Source organism: Protopterus annectens, chromosome 3.part1 (assembly GCF_019279795.1).
Source record: "Protopterus annectens isolate FY-2018-M chromosome 3.part1, PAN1.0, whole genome shotgun sequence".
Classification (NCBI taxonomy): Eukaryota; Metazoa; Chordata; order Ceratodontiformes; family Protopteridae; genus Protopterus; species Protopterus annectens.
This window is the reverse complement of record NC_056732.1, coordinates 1,479,169,890-1,479,195,138: the sequence shown is the minus strand read 5'-3', so window position 1 is coordinate 1,479,195,138 and position 25,249 is coordinate 1,479,169,890. Positions and strand designations below refer to the sequence as shown.

At 44.8% G+C, this 25,249-nt stretch overlaps 1 protein-coding gene across 3 annotated transcripts in view; it reads right to left on the bottom strand.

Annotated features, from left to right (window-relative positions):
• STK31 (serine/threonine kinase 31) overlaps positions 1–25,249 on the bottom strand; it is a 5,081,810-nt gene that overhangs the window by 3,973,487 nt on the left and 1,083,074 nt on the right. For 2 of the 3 annotated variants that reach the window (XM_044067547.1, XM_044067545.1), the window contains exon 5: positions 23,868–23,939. The exons of the other annotated variant lie outside the window; for it this stretch is intronic. In XM_044067547.1, coding sequence (XP_043923482.1) covers positions 23,868–23,939 — 72 coding nt within the window. The remainder of the gene's footprint in view (positions 1–23,867; positions 23,940–25,249) is intronic. 3 annotated transcript variants of the gene reach the window in all.

Below are 25,249 nucleotides of genomic sequence, written 5' to 3'. Positions count from 1 at the left end.
GGGGCTCAATAATATACCTGGCTCCTTAACCAACAGCACCAGACATACCCGCTCGGAAACTCAAAAAACTGTTCATAAGCACAAACACAGTATCTTCCTGAAATACAAAATATGGTGACCCTAGAAACTACAGACCCATCAGTCTAATAAGCACAGCTTGAAAAGCAACATAATACATTAATTTATGCCTGATTTCATAAATTCTTATATACAAAATATTAATGCTTTAGAGACAACAATATGGTTTTGTCAAAAGCAGATCATATCTATTTAATTTGGTAAACAAAGAAAGTCACTAAAGCTGTAGATAGTGGCTATGCAGTTCATACAGTCTTCCTGGGCTTAGCGAAGGCGTTTGAAATTCCTCATGCTGATTTGCCAAGTAAACTTAAATGCCTAAATGCAGACCTTTATGCTGAAATGCAAACTGTAAAGTGGCAAACACAGAGAAGCAAAAAGATGGTTAGAGGCATTCCTCAGGGCTCAGTACTGGGATCCCTTCTATCTGCTTGCTGGAGCTCCAAACCACTAATTCAGACATATTACTAACTAAATTTACCAATGACTGCAAGCTGGGTGTTGTCATTAACTCAGCAACTGATACTAGCAAAGGGGTTAAACCATACAAATCAATACTGTATTAGGAAATGGGCTTAAGCTGAATGCCCAGCAACATGCTGGCTATGCCCTTGCAACTCCCCCTCCAATATCACCTACCCCATCCACCTACTACCTTTCTTTCCACCCCACTAACTACCTTGATTATAGCAAGCTCAGATGCTCATAAGCCTAACTACTTATTATACAGCAGGAACTTATTGTAACAACTGCTAATGTCTGTTATGTACATCGCAGATGATAAAGATTCTAGTTGTCTGCTGATGTACTATGTTCTTCATCTGTAACTATGTTTGTAATTTTTTAATTGCTATGTTGATCAAATTGTTAAATGCTATGTAAATCCAAAGTAACTACTGTCTGTATATTTTAACTGTGGAGCTTTTCTACCCGGGTCTTCGCTGAAAATGGACATACGCCCAGTCGGACACTCCCAGCCAACAAATGTAAATAAATAAATAAATAAAAATGGTCACTTGAGATAAACATGACATAATAGTTTTCATTATAGATTGCTCCCCACTCCAAAATGATATGGTCAGAGATCATGGCACAATTGCAGCCAGCTTCTTATCTTTTGACCACCATGCAGCAACAGCAGCCAGGAAATCTTTCTTTCTAGTCTAGTTAGTAAGTAAAGGTAACTCATTCAATTCCAAAGAAATTATTTTTCTTCTATACTCTACCCTGATCAGACCACTTGTTGAATATAAAACCCCTTTTTTGTATTCATGTACCTAAACGCATCACACAGCTACAAAGACCCCCAGAGGTTACTAACTAAAAACAACAGACGAAGAAGCCCGAGTTACCAAAACAGTCTTGAAACACTATCCCTATATTTTATCTTGTACAGACTCCAGTGCTGTGATTTATGGTTACCCATTCTGTGTTTGTAATGACTCAGCTCACCTTGATCTACACTTCCACAAAAAAAGAAGTTATGTCTTACCATAACGTTCCATCTGTATTGCTGATCCTCGTTCAGTCAGAGGTCGGAACCGGTACCCATATGTAAGGAATGAACGAGGATTAACATCATCAGATCAAATGGTTCCATAAACACTCAAATTAAAGACCTGAATCTCTAGCACCAAAGACTGAGTGGAGGGACACATTTACTACTCAATTCTGGAATATGTTACTTAAAAAAAAAAAAAAAAAAAAAAAAAAAAAAAAAAAAAAAAACAGTGGTACCCATACACTCTGTAAAGGAAACTTTTTAGATTACACAAGTGCCCATAAATTCATCACCTATTTTGACTTCTTTTTCCCTCCTAAAGGCAGGAAGTGTCCTATGAGGGTGGTTGTTGACAAGAACTCTAATATGTATACTGTATGAATCTGTAAGTGTGTGCAGTGGCCAGCAATTTTTTTTCTTTCATTATAGTAATAAATGGGGAGCCAACACATGCCCATTTACTATAAAGTCCAAGCTCCTGCAAATGGCTGCCTTTAGCAAACTATCAGTGTTGAGTCAATCGTTTCTAGTCACATATTACAATGACTAGAGACAGCTAAGAACTGTGCATATGAGTGGCTGCTCTTAGTAACAGATGGCAATGCTTTTTTTTTGCAAACCCTGGTTAATTATAACTTATGTATAGCAATTATTATAGCACACCTATGAGCCATCGGCACTAGCTGTTCTTCACGGAAATAGCTCCAGTACTTAGTAGTTATGACCACCCCTCCTGGCACAATTAAAGGGCAGTTCCCCGTGCTTTCTCCTATTAACCAAGTGCACTTGGGTATTATGAGTCAGTGTAGCAACTGCCTCATGTACAGACAACCCTCACCTCTTACCTTCCAAGACTCAGACTTGTGAAAGATGCACTTGTATCACCAAACTGGAAGCTATGCACTCTCCAGCAGAGCCCGGACTAGCTGGTCAAGAGGTGGTGGTCACCTGCACCACAACACATGGAACACACAGCTCTCCTGAACAACCACTATCACAGCTCTCACATAAAAACACAAACCACACACCCATCTTCATAGAGGCACTCGATAGAAATTTACCCAAACAGCAGAGACCTCCAAGACAGAAATGCACTTGACCAACACAACACAGCACAAACCATAGAACACATAGCTCACCTCCACAGTGTGCCCTTCAACCTAAGTCCCTAAGGCTAACCACCTTGCTCAATACATTAATCACAGATGACTCAATAGTGAGGCACACAGATGTCCCACTCACTAGGTTGAATAAGAAGGTAACAGTCAGCTGTCGATCAGGTGCCAGAATCCGACAACACACTCACTCAGGTCACTCCACAAGTACAAGTATGACTCTGTCATTGTCCATGTCGGTGTGAATGACCTGAGACGCACCTCCCTGGACTACATGAAAAGAGACATGGTGGAGCTCTCAGATTATGTGGCCCAGGCAGGTATGACACTAGCCCTGAGCAGTATCCTGTCAACCCAGAACGATACCACAGTACAAACTAAAAAATGATAGACTTCAACTGGCTAAGTTTCTGGTGTCATTTTAAGGGGATCCAGTATCTGTCTGCTTGGGATGACACAACTGACAGACCTCTATGTTTTGCCAGAGATGGCCTGCATTTGTCACCCCTGGGTTTCTGGGTACTGGCTAAGGCTCTTGCCACCCCTATAGTACCTTTTTTAGGTGGAGTTCCAAAGACCAAATTACTACCATAACAGCTACAAATAAATGCAATCCGAGGGTCATGGTGCTCAACGATGGAAGTCTAAATCTCAAGATGCACTCGCTCGAAGCACTCCTCAAAATGGAGAACACTGACACTTGTGCTGTAACGGAGACCTGGTTTAAAGAGGCAGAAAGCACCCCTGTGCTACCAGGCTATAACTCATTCCACACCTTTCGGCTGCAAAACATGGACTGAAGCTCCAAAGGCGGTGGTGTCTCCATATTCGTAAAGGATATGCACACCTCCAGACTAGTAGCTTAGCATAATGCATCTGAGATACTTCAGGTAAAACTAACATAGGGTTAAGACAGCGATCCAGATCAAAGCCTGCTACAGGTCCCCAACCATGTCCCTAGACTCACTCCATGTTTCTAAGCACCCTGTAATCTATCAAGGTTCAACCCAACACTCTCATAGTAAAGAGACCTCAAATACCCCTCCATCAACTGGGAAAACTACTAAAGCACCAATGTAGTGGCCCAATGCTTCCTGGAATTCATCAATTCCAATGCCCTAGACCAGCTCATTCTTACCCTCACTAGAGGAAGCAACATCCTTGATCTGGTTATTACTAACATGAGCAACCATTGCTCTACCCCAATAGTCAATTCCTCCCTGGTTAGATCAGACCACAAACTAATCACCGTTGAAACCAACATCTCACCCACACCCCTCGCAAAGGTAGCCAGAATGAAAAACTTCTCCAAAGCTGACTGTGGACCCCTAAAAACAGAGGTGGCTAACTTCACGGTACCCATGCCAATGGAAAATAGATGCATGACTGCCGAATCATACACCAATGCACTGTACGAACACGTACATAAATGCATGGAACTAGCCATACCCAACAGAACCAAGATGCTCTACTCCAAAAAAAAAAAAAAAAAAAAAAAAAAAAAAGAAGCCCATCTGGTGGTTCCCCTGCCATTAATAAACTCTACAACAGAAGGAAGAAACTGTTACAGAAAAAGGTGAAGTCTCAAGACTGGAAAAATTCCATGATTAGCCGCAACAAAATGTTGAGATCCCTCATCAAAACCTCCAAAGCCAGCTATGAAGGCAGAACTGCAGCAGACACTACAAACAACCACAGAACCTTCTTTAGTAATATCAAGAATCTTCATGGCAATATCCAGATTTGCTCTGAGTTACTTCACAAATGTACCTCCTATACTGAGCCAACAGACATTGCCAACATACTGGCAGACAGATTCAGTGCCAACTTTACCCCCTTCTCCCCCCGAAAGGACCTATCTCAATACTGAAAGAATGCCAGGCACCCTGCATTACTGCAACACAGGTTAAAGCTGCCTTTCCAAGGCCAACAATAAGAAGTTATGTACCTACCATAAAGTTCCATGTTAGTTGTCTTCATCTCGCCTTCTTTCTTGCTGTTTGGGATCGGAGCTACTCGGCCATCTTCAATAGCTCGAGAGCTGTTTACTGGCTCGAGGCTACCCCTTATCCCATGATGCCTAGCGACAGCTACCCAGATCTCATTTGAAATAGCTAATCCAGACATATAAGAGAAACCAGTTATCAAAAAACTGGTTGTTCCATGCATTCCAATACCTAGAATAGGTTAGGAAGACCTAGCCAGAAGAATAACAATAAAAGAATACTCAGCCAGTGAAAAAAGGGACTCCTCTCGATCCACTAGGACGGGGGACAGACGCAAGAAAAAAGGCGAGATGAAGACAACTAACACGGAACATTATGATAGGTACATAACTTCTTAATGTTAAGTTGTCTATCTCGCCTTCATTCTTGCTGTTTGGGACAGTGTTCCTAGCACCTAACATCTTGGGTGGCTCAGTGGAACAGACTCTTCAGAACAGTGGAACCAAAGTCAGTTCTGCTCCGGGAGACCATATCCACCTTGTAATGAGAAATAAAGGTATGAGGGTTTGCCCACGTGGCAACTGCACAGATGAAATCCATGGGCAACCTAGACTGAAAAGCTATGGAGATGGCTAATGCCCTAGTAGAATGATCTTTCGGTTTAATTGGCAACTCTCTGTTCCTTAACTGGTAAATAAAAGTAATAGTGTGGGACAACCATCTGGATAAAGTCACCTTGGAAACTGGGAGACCTTGTTTAAGGCATAAGAAAGGAATAATTGGTCTGACATTCTTATTTCTTTAGTTTTCTGTAGGTAAAAATGCAATTGTCTATGAACGTCCAGTTGGTGAAGCTTGTACTCTGCCTCGTTGCTATAATTTGGGAAGAACACAGGGAGATCTATAGATTGGTTTAAATTATTTTCTGAGCAGATTTTAGGAAGAAACACAGGATTAGTCCTCAGAGCTACTCTGTCCTTGTGAAACACCAGGTAGGGAGGACGAACACACAGTGCTTGAAGTTCTGAGACACGCCTAGCTTAGGTGATAGCTACCAGAAGGAGCATCTTCCAAGATAGAAACTTGATGGAGCAGGATGCTGCTGGTTCAAAAGGAGGCAGAATTAAGGAAGTTAGGACTAAATGAAGGTCCCAAGGAGGAGGGGGGATCTCTCACTGGAGGTCTAAGAAGAGATGTTCCTCTCAAAAAAGCTTTACAGAGCTTATGACACGTTAGAATTTGACAAACTGATATCAAAATTAGAAATGGCTGTTAATTGTACCCTAATCGTAGCGGAAGCGGCCCCAGAGTGAAACAGTGGTGCTAGGAATTCCAGAATTTCGTGGACTGGGGCTAAGAAGGGATCCACATTCCTAGACTCTGCCCAACAAGAAAAACGTTTCCATTTGCTAGCATAAGTTTTTCTTGTTGTAGACTTGAGAGGAGACGATAATCTCACGGACTGCTGGAGAAATGCTGGGAAGCCTGGCTAAGGTTGGAAGTGGAGCAACCAAGCTGTGAGCTGGAGAGTTTGGAGGGACTGATGCAACCCGCCTGACTGATGAATCAGGAGATCTGGAATCGGGTCCAGAGATCAGGGCTGATCGACAAGGTAATGGTGCAGGAACGGGAACCATATCTGTTGAGGCCAGTAGGGGACAATGAGGATCATTTTGCAACCCAACGATTTTGCTTTCTGTATGAGTTTCGATATCAGGGGAAATGGAGGAAAGACATAAAGAAGTCCCTGAGGCCAATCGTGGACTAGAGCGTCTCTGAGTATGTAACCTGGAAGCGGAAGAAGGGAGAAGTAGTTGCTGCATTTGCTGTTGAAGGGGGTGGCAAAAAAATTGCAGCAAGGCTGTCCCCATTTGCGGAAGATAAGATCCGCAACTTCCTGATTCAGAGACCACTCGAGGCATGAGGATAGCTCTGCAGAGCCTGTCCGCTATGACGTTGGATCTCCCAGGGATGTGCGTCGCAATCAGAAAACGTTGGGAGGAAATCGCCCACTGCCAAAGTCTGAGTGCTTCTCGACACAGGGGGTAGGATCTGGTTTCACCCTGCTTGTTGATGTACCACACCACTCACATGTTGTCGGTTTGAATTGCAATGGTCCCAGAAGAAAGAGTCTTAAAGAGGTTGCAACACTAGGAGCACGGCTCTCATTTCTAGGACATTTATGTGCAGATGGTACTCGTGAGGTTGCCAAGTGCCTTGGACTGTCCTGCCCAGATAATGCCCTCCCCCACCCTATCAGGGAGGCGTCTGTAGTCACTGTGGCTACCGGAGGGAGTTGCATGAAAGGTCTGCGCTGAGTAACTAGTCGGGAGACCATCCACCAAGAAAGGTGCCGTTTGCATGCCTCCGTGATCAGGATCATGTGAGACATGGGTAGCTCTTGGAAAGGCCACTGCGTGAAAAGAAGCCACTAAAGAATTCTCATGTGGAAATGCGCTAATGGAAGTAGAAGAATGGCATCTGCCATGGAGCCCAGAGTTTGAAGGATACACCTGACTTGAATCCTTTTGCTCTGCATTAGGATTTGTACTTGACGAATTGTGGACACACTTTCCAGTGGCAACCTTGCGAACATATCCCTTGTGTTTAAGTCTGCTCCTATGTAAGTGATAGATTGACAGGGCAACAAGGCAGATTTTTCAAAATTTATTGTAATACCTAGCTGGGTGCAAGATATGATTGTATAATCCCACGCTTGTAGGAGTTGATGCCTGGTGGTAGCAGTGAGGAGCCAGTCGTCTAGATATGGAAACAGCTGGAATCCTTGACGTCTCAGGTGAGCCATGACCACTGCCATACATCTGAACACCCTGGGGGCTGTGGTGAGACCAAAGGGCAGAGCTCTGAACTGGTAATGACTGGCCCCTACCCGAAAGCGAAGAAATCTCCTGGAGTGTCCGTCCATCTTGATATGGTAGTACACGTCCTGAAGATCTATCGAACACATCCAATTGTCCTGACCCAGGAAGGGTAGAATGGACTGTAGCGTGACCATCCGAAACTTTGTTCTTTGTACATATTTGTTTAGTCTGCTGAGATCCAGAATCGAGCTCCAGTCCCATCTTTTTTCGTACCAAAAAGAACCTTGAGTAAGTTCCGAATCCATGCTGGTCTGCGGGGACTTCCTGAATGGCTCTTTTTTCTAGCAGTTTTGAAACTTCTACTACTGCTTGCTCCTTCAGATTGGGTGGAACATCTGAAAGAGTCTTCTTTGACTGTAAGGGAACTGATGGAAGGGAATTTTGTAACCTCCGGATATAATGGACCGTATCCATCTGTCTCTTGTTAAATTTTGCCAGGCTTTTGGGTACAGTGAAAGCCTTCCTCCGACTGCCTCCAGAGGTGAGCAGCCAGGCAACCCTTCAGTGATGCTGGAATGGCTTATCCGAGAAAGATTCTCTGTTGCTCTGGTTCTGCGGACCCCCTCTGCCACGAGGGCGGCGTCTATTATGATTGCATCCCCTCCTGCCTCTGAAGGAAAAATCACTACGCGTGTCAGGTAAGGCTCCCTGAGATTTATGGAACCACACCTTCCCACTCTTCTGACCCTTGGGGTAAGGTCTAGAGGGAGTGGAAAAATGGACTCCCACGGCAGAGAGAGAGTCTTGCCTTCTTGCTCACACTTAGTCAACATGTCTTTCACCTGTGGCCCAAAGAGAAAGGAGCCATCAAAGGGGGGTACTGATGGACGACGCTCGAAAGGGTTCCGCAAAGTGACACAGCCACATCCATGCATGCCTCCTAAGGGCCACACCCGTGCCCGCAGCTCTACTCGCTCTATCGGCTGCATAGGAAATGAACCTCATGGAGGAGTTAACTACGGAATTAAGCGCCGCTAGCTGGGAAGCTACTTTGGCTTGTACTCCCTCAACTGTAGGATCTTGAAGGGTATCTCCAAGCTCTTTAAGGAGATCCCTTGGAAGGCGAGTAAAATGACAGATAGTTCAGAGACCTCATGGAGAAGGTCGCTGAAGCAAACATCCGCTTTCCGTACCTGCCCATCATCCTAGACTCCTTTGTTAGGGGGATGAACAGATGAAGAGGCCTCTGCTAACTCTTTTTTGGTGGCTGCTGCTACCACCATGGCATCAATGGACACACCTTTAGAAAGGACTTGCTTATCCTGGGGAGCTGTAATAAATTTAGCAGGTCTCCTCGGAGTTGGTTCCACTGTGTCCGGAGCTGACCAAGCCTTTTGAGCTACTACAGACATAAGTGGGTCGAAAGGAGGAGAAACCCAAGAGGTGGAAGGTTGGGAAACGAAAGCATCCAGGAATACAGACACATCCTCGGTAGGGGCTACGGGATTCCAATTCCCCCTCTGCCTAAGCATTTCCAGGATGTCCGAGAAGAAAACATCTTCAGAGGGGGATCTCGGGGACCCTTCCGATTCAACTAAGTCTGTATCAGAAGTAACAGACTCAGGGGAGTCTATGTGCTTCCTCTTGCACTTCTTCCGAGGGGGCTCCTCTGAGTGATCATGGGAGGCCTCGGAAGAAGAGAAAACACCCAATGGGGTGTCCTGGAGCATCTCTTCCCTACACTTGGGGTCTGGAGGAGAAACAAGGGTTGGCACAGACACTACGGGGGACGGAGCCAGTGGGGCTGGTAGTGGAGCTGACTCTGGGGACAGCACACTCCACATGACCTCAAAGGCGTCCCTGCCTCGAGGCAGAGAACGCTCCAGTTCCAAAGAAATAGGAATACTTCTCCGCTCCGAGGGGGGTGGCTCCGAGGCTGATGTTGGAGCCGAGCTCACCTGCGCTGATGCTCTGAGAGGGAGAACGGGGTCAGACAAGGGTCCGATGCCACTCGCCCCCTTGGAGCAGACGAGGGAGCCACGGCATCCAGATTCCTCGATCGAAGGTACTATCGAGGGAATCGGAGCAGACGTCGGAACCGAAGGAGATATGGTTATCGGAGCAGACGGTTCCACTACTCGAACCCCAACGAACTCTGGCTCTGAGTTCAATGGAGTTGGAGGAGGAACAGAAAAGGAGGTGGGTGGAGCCGATACCTGTTGAGGAGGGCTGGACAATTATTTAGCAAGTGCCTGTGACTTTAGCAACCTACTTACTACTCTGTCCACATCAGGATCCACCAGCCTAGAGGATCGAGAGGAGTGTGAAGAATGGTGGCTACATTCACTTTGCAATAATAGAGATCCAGGAGCTGAATGAACTGACTAACGAAGGGGACCTCAGCCTTTTATGGTTCTGAGACGGCTCCGAAACATCCAATGGAGCCGACGGAGGGGTTGTCTTGTCTGTGCCAGCTGGAACAGACATACTTTGTAAATCCTGTACTGGAGTCGGCACCGAAGGTGGAGCCAACTGTTTAGAGGATTTTGGGGATTTCAATGGCTGTGAACTCTTTGCTGGTGAATCCTGAGGTTTTAACAAACCCTAAGGATCAATTTGTTTTCGCTCCTGCAGGACTCTCTGACTAAAGGCATGGCAGATAGAACAAGAGTCCTGCAGGTGAACAGTGCCCAAACAATAAACGCAACTAGTATGCCCATCTGTCAGAAACATTTTCTGACAGTACGAGTCACACTTTTTAAATCCAGATACTTTAGCTTCCTTAGACATAACTCAACCACAAAAAAACAAGTACCAGAAGAGAAACAGATAGAAAAAAATTCTACTCTAGTCAAAGTACAACAGTCTATGTATATATATGAACCCCCCCCCCTTTTTTTTTAAACAATAGCAAAAAAGAAGGAAAGGAGAGCCTCTAAGTTAAACGGCTGTCCTTGGGAAGGAAGTGGGGGATGGAAGAACTCTCTAACTTAAATGAGTTCTAACTAAAAAGGGACTATGAAAGAAGAAAGTACTCAACAACACAAACTAGTGAATAAAACTAAGAAAGGTAAATTATCTAATAGTTTTATGGAGTATAAGAATATATTTCTACACAAAAAATTTGAAAATACAAGCCTGAGCCAGAAAACGACACCTCGCAGCTGAAGCGCCAAATGAGATCTAGGTAGCTGTTGCTAGGCATCATGGGAAAAGGGGTAGCCTCGAGCCAGTAAACAGCTCTCGAGCTATTGAAGATGGCAGAGTCGGAGCCGAGGATCGGCTCCGATCCCAAACAGTAAGAATGAAGGCGAGATAGACAACTTAACATTACAGCGTCCATGGGAACTGACAATATCCCTGGCTGTGTTCTACATGAATTACAAAGTGAACTGGCACTAGATCTGTGTGCTCTGTTCACTCGCAGCCTCACCTCAGGCTTTGTCCCTACTGAATGGTGCACTGCTACAGTCATCCCTCTCCATAAAGGAGGAGCGACTACAGACCTTGGAAATTATCACCCCATTAGCCTGAGTCTAATTTGTAAGGCTATGGAGCACATCATCATGGACCTAATTAACAAGGATTTAGGGAATCTCCAAACTCTAGATCTCACACAATTTGGTTTTGTGAAAGGTAGATCGTGCCTGCTCAACCTGGTTGACTTCTCTGAGTCAGTCACCAGAGCAGTGGATGAAGGTAATGCAGTTCATACAGCCTACCTCGATCTGGCCAAGGCTTTTGATAACTTTCCTCACTCAGGAATTATTGATAAACTCCCCAAACTAGACATCAACCGTTATATCATTAGGTGGGTTGCAAATTGGCTCACAGACAGAACACACAGTGTGAAAGTAGTAGACTCCAAGTCAGACTGCCAACCAGTCACAAGTGAAGTCCCACAGGGCTCGGTCCTGGGTCCTTTCCTGTTTGGCATCTACTTCTCAAAACTCCAGGCCAACACAGAGGGACTCTGGCTGACCAAATTCACAGATGACTGCAAGCTGAGAGCCATTACTAACTCCCCAAGTGATGCAGACATCCTACAGAAAGGCCTCACCGAGACCAATGACTGGTGTCGAAACCATGGCCTTAAGCTTAATGCCAAAAAATGCATGGTCATCCCCTTTAGAAAAACTCCCACTAATTACCTTATCGATAGGAGCCCACTTAACACTGAAGGTGTAAGACAGCTGGGAATAAAGGCTGGCAGCAACCTCTCCTTCGACCACATTACCACTGTGGTCAGAAAGTCCTATGTGGCACATCACATTACCAAGGGTTTTGCATTAAGGAAGAAAGAGGTCATCATTTCTCTCTACTATTCCCTCATTAGACCAATCAGAGTATAATGCCCCATTTGGCATCTACCTCAATAGACACCTGCAACAGCTGGAGGTGCCACAAAAGTACTTCACTAAGAGGACCCTAGGCCGTAAACACATGTCCTACATGGACAGACTCAAAAAACTCAAGCTATTCTGTCTCATATTGTCTACTAAGAGGCGATCTCTGCTTGACTTACAAAGCCATGTCTGTCCTAGCTCTGTTAGAAATGCTACATCTGAAGAAATCCCAATCTCTCTGCACCACACACTCCAGAGACCTCAACCTCATTACCACAATCACCAGAAAGTACAGTTGTGTACACTTACCATAAATGCAGATGTTAGAGTGTATTCACTATTGCAGTCATCACCTGTGGGTTATCCCTGCTGTGGTAGCCCTTGGCCGGCCCGAATACCAGAGTCAATGTTTTTCTGCGTTGGCTGCTATCGCTTCTTGACTGACATCAGGTAGTCAGTGCTATAAAGCAAAGCAGCCAATGCCATTACATCAGTTTTTCTTGCCCTAACCAGTCACAAGCCCCAGGAAATATGGTAAAGTGGTTCTGGTGGCTAAAAGCCGCCGTAAGAAGCTTATGCTTCCCTAAGGAAAGAGGATATAAGGGGGAAGGAGGGAAACCAGGACTGCAATACTGAATACACTCGAACATCTGCATTTATGTAAGTGTACTATGTTCTTCGTGTTTCGCTGTTGCAGTCATCACCTGTGGGAGGATCCCCAAAGCTGAGGAGAGGGGTGGAAGGATTAGAGACCTAGGCATGGGTAAGCATGCCCTGCAGAACTGCAGAGGCAAACCCTGCCCTAGCCTTAGAGAAAAGAGGTAGGTGGTAATGCTTTGCAAAGGTATGGACAGAAGTCCAGGTGGCAGCTTCCAAGATGTCCCTGGTGGGAACTCCTCTGAAAAATGCTGTGGAAGTGGAGGCTGCCCTAATGGAATGGGTACGAATAGACTTATGGGGTGGTTTCCCAAGTAATCTGTAGCAGAAATGGATACAGTGTGATATCCATTTGGAAATGGATTGCTTACAAATGGGGTTCCCCTCTGCCCCTGGGGCAAAGCTGACGAAGTTGGTCTGTTTTCCTGAAGGGTTTAGTACGGTCCAGATAGTATCTGAGCTGTCTGTGCACGTCTAGTGAGTGCAGAATTCTTTCTCCCCTTGTTTTGACGGTTAGGGAAGAAGGTGGGTAGATGTATGGCCTGGTTGAGAGTCACATTAGATACCACCTTGGGCATGAAGGAGGGGTTAGACCTCAGGAAGACCCTGTCTGCATGGAAAATGAAGGGCGGCTCAATGGCCATCAGTGCCTGAAGTTCTGAAACCCTTCTGGCAGAGGTGAGAGCTAGTAGGAAAGCAGTCTTCCAGGAGAGGCATTTCAGTTCTGTTGAAGCACTGGGTTTGAAGGGTGGTAAGGTTAGTTTTTCCAAAATAATTCAGGTCCCAGGCTGGCGTGGGTGGCCTTCTGGGAGGTCTGATATTAGAAGCCCCTCTGAGGAATTGTTTAATCAAAGGATGTGAGAACAGGAGCTGGTCTGTCTTGAAATGAGCTGAAATGGCTGAGGCATGGATTTTAATAGAGGAGAAGGAGAGGCCACTATTAAGTAACTCCACTAGATAGTACAGGATAAGAGGGATGGAAGGTTGAGAGGAACTGCCCCCTCTGGACTGGTTCCAGGAGCAGAATATTTCCCTGCGTAAGATTTTCTGGTGCTGGGCCTTCTAGTCTCTGTGATAATGTCTAGGACCGGTTTGCTTAACAGGGGTCCCTTGTTTGCTTTTAGAGTGTTAGCCATGCTTACAGTTTGAGAATCTGCAAGTCTGGGTGCAGCATCCCCCCCCCACCTGAGCAAGAGGTCTGAGATCAGGGGAAGCCACCTGGGAGGCTGTGATGTCAAGCTGCGCAGTAAGGGATACCAATGCTGCATGGGCCATTCTGGAGCAATGAGGATGGCCTTCGATCTCGCCTCCCTTATCTTGATCAGTACCGTGGGAATATGAGGCAGAGGAAGGAATGCGTACACAAAGAGGGAATTCCAGGGAAAGGTCAAGGCATCCACCTTCCATGCTAGGTGGCGATACTCCCTGGTACAGAATTTTTTTATCTGGTGGTAAAGCAGAGAGATCCACCTCCGGAGTTACCCACTCCTGAGTGACATGCAAAAGATTTTTCTGTGGAGCTGCCATTTGTGGGGGTCCAGTAAGTTTCTGCTTAAGTGGTCTGCCAGGGTGTTGTTGATCCCTGGTAGGTATTGGGCTATTGGGTGTAATCCCATGGAGGAGGCCGTCAGCCAGAGGTTCACGGGTAGCCTGCCCAGAGGGGTAAGACTAGGTCCCTCCCTGTTTGCTGATGTACCACATTACTGTGGTGGTGTCTGTTTTGATAAGGAGAACCCTTGGCCTGAGATGGAGTTTGAAGGATGTCCGAGCCTTTTGTACTACCATAATTTCCTTCTGGTTGATGTGCAAGGGAAGGTGCTGGGCATCCCCCAAAGACCTTGGGTACACCTGCCTGCTAGGTAAGTGCCCCAAGCAATGTCTGAGGCGTCGGTGGTGATGGTCTGCCCGGTAGGGCAAAGGATGAAGGTTCTTGGCTCAGGCCCCTGCCCACCAGAGAAACTCAGCCCTTGTACAGGAAATCAAGAGAGACAGAGGTCTCTAGAGTCTGACAGTGCCGACACCAAAGGTTCTTTAGATACCACTTAAGTTTTCTCATGTGAAGCCTGGCCAGATGATTTAGAAGGATGCAAGATGCCATGTTTACAAAGGCTTGCAGGAACTTCCTCGCCATGAGGTGACCTCTGGAAACCACCTGGGTAAAGTAAAAAGACAGGAAGCTCTGCTTTTCTGGGGATAGGAAGGCCATTTGGGATGCTGTGTCCAGAAGTGCTCCCAAGAAAATAATCCTCCTGGAGGGTGTTTGCTTTGTTTTTTTCACGATGGTAAACCCTAAGGAAGTTAGGAGGGTTTTGACAAAGAGGTGGTCCTGGAGCATCTTTTCTTTGCACTCTGCCTGAATGAGGCAGTCTTCCAGATAAGGGTAAAACTGTACATTTCTGTCTGCAAAATGCTATGGCTGGGGTTAAGCATTTGGTGAAAACCCTGGGAGCAGTAGATAAGCCAAAGGGTAGCGCAGAGAACTGAAAGTGTTGCGAGCCTGCTCTGAAGCACAGGAATTTCCTGCAGGATTCCCTTATGGGGATGTGGAGATAGGCATCTTTTATGTCTAGGGCTAGAGGTAGATTTTCTAGGAGTGGCCTGGCTTCTAGGCCTAAGAGTATCCATCGGTCTGAGAGAAACAGTAGTCGGATGAGAAGACATCAATTTTTGTCTAGAATTGGTAGTGCAAAAGGCCTCCTCGGAAGCTGGTGCCTGCGTTGCGGCTCCAGACCCAACAGAGGCAGACACAATCAAAGGCTCTGAAGACAAAGATGATTTCTGAGGCATACCAAACTCCGAAAGGGTCTCGGTAGTGCCCTGCATATATATCATATCGGGCATCAGGTGCTGCGAAAGTGCCTCACTGAACTCCGGAGAACTGACTACCACTTGCTTAGCGGTAGCGTCATCTGAAGGCTTAGCCTTGTGTCGTCTGTCTCTATCTTTATCTCTACGTTTTTTCAGAATGTCTCTGGATTGTTGGCTGATGGATGCCATTTCGGAATGCGAAGATGGAAGCAAAAATACCTGTCTACAATAAGAGCTCTCTGACTAATGGTTCTCGCATTAGAGGGCACAGAACCGGCAACGTGGGACATCGTGATTTGGGCCTGAACAACTGATGCAGTATGAATGGAAGTCTCAGTGTGGGATCTGCTTTCCACAGGTAAGACAACTTAACTTTTTCGGACAGTAGTTAGTGCAAGAAAAAAGGATCTCCAATGGGGTACTTAGCTTTAGACGTTTTCAGCTGTAATTCAAACAATGGTAGAAACTGATCAGCACACTTACAAACTGCTTCTGCTACAGGCTCCATGGCAAGAAAGACTGATGTAATGGTGTCGTCTGCCTTGCTTTATAGCACTGATGACCTGATTTCAGTCAATAAGCGACAGCAGCCGATGCAGAAAAACACTGACTCTGGTATTTGGGCTGGCCGAGGGCCACCACAGCAAGGATAACCCACAGGTGATGACTGCAACAGTGAAACACAAAGAACATCATGCCAGAGGGACAGGTTCATAACCCAGAGACTGCCAATGCTCTGGAATAGACTTCCCATACATGTCAAGCAGAGCACCTCACTAGCCCTCTTCAAGAGAAATCTTGATGAGTGGATGGGAAATAGAAAGTTCACCCCAGGAAATCACTCCAGTAGGCTCTACTTGATAGAGTCACTGGGAACTAATGATGGGCGGCACAATGTCAGGGCACTTCTATGGGCTAGGCTTGTAAAGGCCCCACGGCCATTTAGCCTAGTACACACCTATGATATGTACTTACCATGTGTGTTGTCCATTTTCATTCTTCCTCATCATTGGGTTACGGATCCAACTTGGATACACTTTTACAGACTTATGTTCCAGCCCCAAACCCCCCCCCCCCCCCACTACTCACAATGCTCCACACTGTACCCAACCTCCTCAGATCAAGTTTGCTGCTGAGATTCTCCTATAAGCTAAAGATGCTTAATAAAAGATAAGGAAAGAAAAAGGAAACCAGAGGCTCAAATAAGGAAATGCAGTGCCCCTATAAAAAGCTCCATAGATCCTCTAGGAACTCCTAAGCTGGAGGATGGCTGGAAGGGAAGGTTAGGAAGAAAGAAAATGGACAACACAGATGCCAAGTTATGGTAAGTACATAAACTTATAAATCTGATGTTGTCTCTTTCATTCTTCCTCATGAGCGAGTCAGAGTCCCCAGCAACATAACTCTTCGTTGGCCTCAAGGAAGGATATGCCGGAACAATGTCGAACCAAATGATGCTCTGCTTCTAGAGATAATGTCAAATTTGTAATGCGTCACAAAGGTATGAGATTTTGACCAAGTGGCTGCTGCACAAATATCAATTGAGGCTCTAGAGGAGAAAGCAGCTGATGCAGCCATTGATCCAGTAGAATAAGCATTGGGAATACAAAGCAACTTCAGATCACAGTTAGAAGAAATCAAAGATATACAGTCTATAATCCATTTAGCTAACATAACTTTGGATACTGCGAGACCCAGGCAGTTAGGGGGAAAAGGACACAAACAACTGTTCATATTTTCTACACGGTTTCATTCCGTGAAGATAAAAATGTAATTGCCTGTGATCATCAAGAAGCAGCAACAAATACTCACCTTTATTGGTAAAATCTGGAAAGAAAACTGGCAGTTGTAACAACTGGTTAATGTTGGATACGGTAGCTACTTTGGGCATGAAAGATGGATTTGTGCAAAGAGAAACTACCTTTGTGAAAAATAATATACAGTTGCTTGGAAGAAATCTGAAATTCTTTTAGCTGATGTGATGACCACGAAAAAGATAGTTTTCCAAGAAAGGTACTTCATTTCACAATCACTAGCTGGTTCAAAAAGCTTTTGAGCTAGACCTTGGAGGACAAGGATAACGGAGATATCCCAAGGGGGAGATGGCTCCTTAATCAGAGGTCTAAGAAGGAAAACTCCCTTCATAAAGGCTTTGAATAACCTAGACATGGACAGGGGTCCTGAAGAATCTCCAGCATAAAAATTGGATCTGGCTGCCAAATGAAGCTTGATTGTGGAAAAACTAGCCCCTATCTTAAAAACGGAAGAAAAAAAAAACAAGGATGGTTGAAAGTGAAGCCAAGAAAGGATGAATGCTCTCTTTAGAGGCCTAAATGGCAAATCTTTTCCATCTGCTTTTGTATACCTTCTTAGCTGAAAGCTTTCTGAGAAGCCAAAGCTACATCACCGAACAGGGGGGAAGAACCTAGACCTTTTAATAATCACTGGAATTGGAGAAACCAAGCAGTCAGTTTGAGGGTGGTTAGATTCTGATGTAGGCCTTTCAATGGGTGAGAAAAGAGGTCCTATCTGGGTTCCAGTTTCCATGGAAAATATTTTAGGTGAGACCAGAGGAATGGAAACCATATTTGGTGAGGCCAGCAGGGGACAATGGGAATTAGTGAGCTCTTCAAACGTTTTGCTTTCTGTAGAAACTTTGGAAACAGCGGTAATGGGGGATAAGCATAAAGGAGACTGGACGGCCAATTGTGAACTACAGCATCTTTCAGGGACTCCTCTGGAGAGGGGATCAGAGTAAAGTTCCTGCTGCATTTATTGTTCTGCGGGGATGCAAAAAGACTATAGGCTGGATAGCCCCCAGTGGCTGAAAATCAGATTTGTTACTGACAGATTGAAGGACCACTTATGCGGGATCAGAATGGACCTGCTGAGTTTGTCTGCAAGAACTATGGACTTCCCTAGTATACAAGTTGTAATCAAAAATCGGCCTAAAGATATCACCCATTTCCCAGACCCTCATGGCCTCTCTGCACAGAGAATATGATCAGGTTCCTCCTTGTTTGTTGATATACCAGACTACTGAGATTTAGTCTGTGTGAACTGCAACAGTTAAAGGGAGGATGTCTTGAAAGGCTTGTAGCATTAGGAGGATCACTTATCTCCAGAACACTGATATGCAATCTGGTCTCTATTGTAATCCACATGCCTCGGACCATCTTTCCCTTGAAATGTCTCCTCACCACCCTACTTGGAAAATGTCCGTGGTCACAGTGGCTGTGGGACAGGGAAGAAGAAATGGCCCGTCAAGGAGCAGTTCATCCAAAAGAATCCACCACAGTAAGTGCCCCTTGCAAACAGGTGTCAATTTGATAGGAACAGATAAAGGCTGGTAAAGAACAGACCACTGAACAGCCAGGGCCATTGTAGAACTCCCATGGAAAAAAAAAAAAAAAACATGCTAATGGGACAAGACTGATGACAGCCACCAAGAGCTTGAAGCATTACTCTCACCGGGGGAGATGGGAGTTCTAGAATAGTCTGCACTTGTTCTCTCAGTGTCTGAAAGTGATGGGGAGACAAAGATGTTACTTCATTTGTTGTGTCCAGGAGAACCCCAATGATTTCCAGCCTTTGAACTGGGGATAGGAGAGATTTTTCCAGATTTATAGTGATGCCCAGGGAACTGGAAATCCAAAACAAATAATCCCTGGTCTAAGTAAGTTGATGCCTGGTTTGGGCAGTTAAAAGCCAGTCATCTAAATATGGAAACACTTGGGATCCCTGCAGTCTGAGATGAGCTGCAACTACTGCCATATACTTGGTAAACATCCTAGGGGCTGTGGTGAGTCCAAAGGGCAAAACTCTTAATTGGAAGTGACTGGCTCCCAGCCAAAAGTGCAGATGACGTCTGGAGCACCTGTCTATCTTGATGTGGTAATATGCATTCTTCAAAAATCTATCGAGCACATCCAATTGTCCTTCTGCGCCAGCGGTACTATGGACTGAACCGTGACCATCCGTAACTTTGACTATCACATACTGGTTTAATTTGCTTAGATCCACGATTGGTCTCAGGTCCCTGGTTTTCTATGGCACTAAAAAGAAGCAGGAGTAAGTTTTGAATCCTCTTTCTCCAGATGGGACCTTTTGGACGACTTTTTTTGCAGCAGTTTTTGGATTTCTTGTACTGCTTACTCCCTCTGACTTGGGAGAAACATCAGGGAGCTTCCTCCATTTTTTCTGGAGGTGGAAGGGAAAGGGAATACAGTAGTTTCTGGAATTTTTTTTATCTCCCGTGTGTTTGTAAGTTATCTCGGTCCAGGTGCTTGGGTGTAGTGAAAAATGACCCCCTACTGCCTCCACAGTAGAGCAGAGCAGTCGGACAGCACTTTAGCAGCACTGGTAGGGCTCATCAGAAAAGGGTTCCCTGAAGCCCTGATTTTGCAGGTCCCCCTCTGCCTCTGAGGCCATTACTGAAACTACCTCCTCTGCCCTTGGAGGAAGACTCCCCGCATTGATCCTGAAAATACCCTTGACATTTTCTGAACCAGGTTCTTACCTCCTCGTTGGTTTCTTGAGAAAGTCCATTGAGGGGTAGAAAACCTGATCCCCCACAGCAGATAGGGTCCTTTCCTTCCTTCTCACTGCGGGTTAGAGTGTCTTTGACCAATAGCTGAAACACAGATGAGCCATCAAAAGGAGCATTCACAAGGGATGCCCTGAAGGGTTCTGCAAAGCCAAAGCCTCATCCAGGCATGTCTCCTGATAGCAATGACTAAGCCAGCTGCCTATGAGGAACCCTCCATTGAATGGGAGAGGAGCCTCATGGAGGAGTTAGACAGGGAAGAAAGAGTAGCCAACTGGGGAGATACTTTCTTGAAACCCTCCACTGACATGGTCTCTGCTAGACAGTCAGAAAGTTCTTTAACTAGTTCTCTCTCTGCGATTTAGTGAAACGTGCCAAATAATTTAATGCTCTCAGTGAGTACTGAGTACAGAAGTACAGTAGCTGAGGTGTAAACCTGCTTACCAAACCTGTCCAAGACTCTGGACTCCTTGTTTGGTGGATGGGCAGTTGAGCTATTTTTTGATAGCTGATGCCACAAGCATAGCATCTAATGGTATTGGGGGAGGGGGTTTGTCTGGATGTTTTGTTATTGGTTAGATGGTGTCCGGCTCCTTCAATGCCTGTTGGGAGACTAAATCTATAAGGTCGTCCACTGGGGGGGGGGGGGTCACCCAAGACAGACAAACCAGTCCAGAAAGCCTCCAAAACACAGACTTTTCAGAAGAGGGACTTTGGGCTGACCACCCACCTCTGTCTCAGAATCTCTAATATGTCTCCATAGGAGAAATCTTCCGGTGGTGACTGCGAGGATCCCTCTCCCTCAAAGTCTGCGTTTTCAGTGAGAAACTCCATAGGGGAGTCTAAGTGCCTCCTTTTTCACATCTTCTTGCGAGTCACCTCTTCCGCAGGGTGATCAGGGGAGGTATCAGAAGAAGAGGGGACTGCCTGCCTCTAGGGCCATGTTTTGGAGGCTTGTTGAAGCAGGCTGACCCTGGGACAGGTATGATAGTCTCAGAAGTCAAATCCAGTGAGGGATGATGGGAGGACTGCAGATCTGAGAGATCAGGTCTCTGTGAGAAGAGAAGATCCTTTGCACCACCTGGATGGCCAACAAACCCTGATATCCTCTCCAACCCTCTCGGAGCCGAAGCAGTCAAGGATGACGGAGGAGGGACAACTACGGATTAGAGATCTCCGGTGAGATTCAAACCAGAGCTGTCAAGTGCCAAAAGGAAGGGATGGCTCCAACAAGAATGGAGCCAAACCCCTACCCCAGACCTGACATCATGGATCAGAGACCCACTATGATCTTAAGTCCTTGAAGCAGAGGGAGTCAGGATAACTGGAGTCGAGGAAGACAACTTCCTCAAATCCGAAGCCAACCCTCTTGGGTGTCCGTGTTCCTGGGGCTCTGAAACAGGAGATTGGACCAGAGTAGGAGACTTGGGACACCGGAGCACTCACAAATCCAAGATTGGATGGAGAGGGCAAAACACCTATCTGATTCTGAGTTATGAGGAACCTCCGCATCAACCTGTCCATATCTATTTCACTGAACTGACTCTGGTCTTGAATGCCTGGTGGGTGTTTGCACAATTTTTGGTAGTAAGATTGGGGATACAGACCTAATGGACACATCATGAGTTTGGCTCTGGACTCTTGGATTCAAGAACCTAGGATCAGAGGAAGGAGCTGAAAGTCTGGGAGACATATAGGCTAAAATACTTCCTGTCGGCTCCAAGGGATGTTGTTCCGGATCCACAGGAGTCGAAGTAGGTCTGACATCTGACAACTTCGGGTTTTCAACAGTTTCGCAGGCGGCTCGGAAGTGGCCCTCAAAGTCTTGTGAGAGTGCTTCTTTTGCTCTGAAGAGCCAGGAGTAGTTTTTTAGGGGGGGATGAGCCAATGGGAAGAGGAAGAAGAAAAAGGTAACAGTCCTTAAAGAATCAGTTTCTGCAGTTAGCCATGGCTCTAGGATTGAACCCTTTGCAAATGTCACAGGCTGACACAGCAGGTGGTTCAGCACCCAAGCAGTATACACATCTACTACACATGATGGACTGTGGGATTTTATGTCCATATTCTGAACAGAGCTTAAATTCAGAAGGCCTGCCTGACATGACAGTAAGAAATGAGCCAAAAGCCAAACCAGATTATAACAGCAATACTCCAAGGAAAAAAAAAACAACCTCTACTTTACTAATACTTTTTTTTAAACTAACAGTCAAGTGCAGGGAGTTGTCTGTAATGGACCAGTAGAAAACAGCAGAAAGGAAGAAAATGCTAAGGTGCCAAAAGGAAAACTCTAATGCCAGCTAAAACTAGTGGGAGGGGAGGTAGAGGAGAACAACAGAACAAAAAAAGTCTAAAAATATTTCACTTATCTGTCTAGCAAGGTAGAATTAGCTATCGAAAAACTCGAGACAGGAGAACCACATCTGTCAGCAATGGCAGCAAATGAGATCTGAGGAGGTTAGGTACAGTATGGAGCATCGTGGGTAGTGGGAGAAGCTCAAAAGTTAGAACCCAAGTCTGTAAAAATGCAACCGAGTCAGATCTGTAACCCGACTGTGATGAAGAATGAAAAGGACGCCATCAGATGTGGTCATTAAATTACAGACTGCCAAGAACTAAAGAGCTGTGGATCTTCAGGGATAGTTTTCCCTTTGCAGGTATTATTTATTTTTTTTAATTGGGACAGGAAGTCAGATAAAACTGTAGGCAACGATAACAGGCACTGCCTACAGCAGAATGTAAATGCCTTTTCTTTTTAAATTAACTTTTACCATGATCAACTTGAGAATGTGGTCCCTGCATATCTTGCACTCAGATTTTGAATATAGACAGAAATATAGGGGTGCAATGACAGAGTCAGTTTTTAATATTACTTTATAAAAAGTTAATAGAGCAACATATTTTGCATCCACATGCATTTTCTGAATAATAAACTTGAAATTTTAATTTCTAGCATTACTGACTTATTAATCAGAAATCCTCAGTGATTTACCAGAAAATCAGCAACAGGGCAAAACTGGAGACAATCTCCAAAAATCGAGGAACTGAGAAGCATTAGTTCCCAGCACAGCTTTCAATTTCACTATCATAGTTTAGAGGGGTAGGAAGGCAGACATTCCTTCCATATAAGGTTTATGCATCTTTAAAAGTGTTGCTCATCACGGTTTAACTACTATTTTGATATCTCTGAACATTAAGGTTAGGTTTAGAAAATATTTTTCTTCAAAAAAGGAAGACTAAATTTCTTTCCTTACTCATGACTTGTGTTCAGGCCATCACTAAATCAAATGTTTTGTTTAAATTTAAAAAAAAAACATAAGGCTGTAAAGATGGCACTTAAAGAATCTAGAACTCTAACGTTTGAGACCTAGCAGTCCTAGGCCCCCAGCGTAATTCAGTTAATTTCCTCCAGATGTATTACAGCAACATCTTGGCCAATTAAGGTTTGTTAAAAGGAAGGAGGAAAGGCTGAAAAGTAAGAAAATGTTTATTAAAAAAAAAGTCATCTATCTGGATTGTATGGTGCCAGGATGAAGGGAAACGAAGGGAGGGGTCCTGAGGGGATGCAGGAGGGAACCACTGTGCAAAGGGGGCATGGAAGCTTTGTCTAGTGCTACATTTCACTTAAGGCTGGCCCTTACTGATTACAGTCAGACATTGGAGGTGTATATAATCCACAAAGTGGCTAAGATAAGTTGGTACTGAAGTAGTCTGTGGATGAAAGTGACTGACACTATCTGCTTGATCACAGGTGATGGTTATTGATTTATCATAGTAAATTCCCGCACCATTCCAATTAGCCCCATCCATTTGCTCCCTGCAGCCCCCCTGCTTAGAATTCACCAGCAAACACTGCAAAAGGCAGTTATTTGATTACTGTCAACCCTTTGCTTCATTCACATGCTAAAGGAACACCCTCAATTCAATTCAAACCTAATATACCATACAATATTTGAATAATTTAAGTTTACGCTTCATACTCAGTTGAAGACAACACATCCAAATCACACAAAAACATTTTTACTAGGATAAGGACAAAAACATGACTTACTCTGTCATCAGACACAGTCTTAAACTTACAGCGATACCAACTCTTGTCTTCTGAATATAAACCTCCATAGACCTAAAAAAAAAAATTCGCAAACAAGCATTAAGTAATGCAAAAAGAACTAAAATTTTGCATTGACTATAACAAGTGGCAAGTACACTTACAGGATGCACAGGTGCATGCCCCTCATCCCAGCAGGAGCTAACCGGGCTCCTCCCTCATATCAGCTTTTTCTGTGCAGCCCCCTCCCACCCCCACAACAGAAGACTGTTGGGATTTTCTGTTGTTCTAATGAATCTGGTTAACTTCTTCAAAAGGGTAACAGGTTATTGACAGTAGTTACGCTGACCACACAGTATACCTTGACCTGAACAAACCGTTAACACCAACCCGATATACAACCATAGTTAGTAACTTAATTACAAAAAAGATCACTACGTAGTAAGACAAGCTGCCTAAAACGATAGAACCCATGCAGTGCGGGTAGCAGGTGCATTCCTAGAGAATATACGGAGGACAAGTGGTAACCCAATGGGATTAGTGCTGGGACTTGTTTGCCTTTCCTTTTCTGTTCTCTAGATCATAAAAGCAAGACCTCTAGCTAACAAAGTTTTGCAAATAACTGCAAACTGAGAGCAATTGTCAAGTCCCCCTCTGATGCCAAAGCCCTTCAGTAGTCATCAGTAATCCTCAGCAATTTACCATAAAATCGTTAACCGTGCAAAACAATGAGGCAATAACTTACTCATAACTACTTGGTATAATAAAATGGGCTCAAATTAAATGCTAAAAAGTGTAATACTGCGACATTTGGTAACCTCCTACCACCAGCATACAACACAAACACCCAACTTTAAAATGAGATTGTTGAGGGCCTTGAAATTTGGGTTGATAATTCTTTCCTTTGATCATCTCATAACAGCAGCAGTCAGAAAGTCCTTCTGCTTAGCAGCTAATTGCCAAAGGAATAATATCCATATCTAAAGAGGTCATTGCTCCTTTATGTACAGCATTAATTAGCACAATTACTGAATTTAATTCCCCATTTGGGATGTGCCTCATTAGACATATCAAACTAGAAAGACCCCAAAGGTTCCTCATGAAAACTGGCTTAAAAACCCTAAACTACCAGAAAAGACTAAGCACTGTATTTATTCAATATCGTGGAGTTTTCTAAAGGGAAATCTATGCCTTGCCTTTATTAGCATTAGGGACCCAGTAGTCCTGGATATCTTTCATATCCACCAATCAAACAGTCCCACAAATACCAGAACCAATGATATAAATTTTCATCAGCAAATAAATAAAACATGGTGGCAAGATAGGTTCTTTACATAGTCCCGTCCACACATCCAGAACAGACTCTCATAGCATATCAAGCAGTG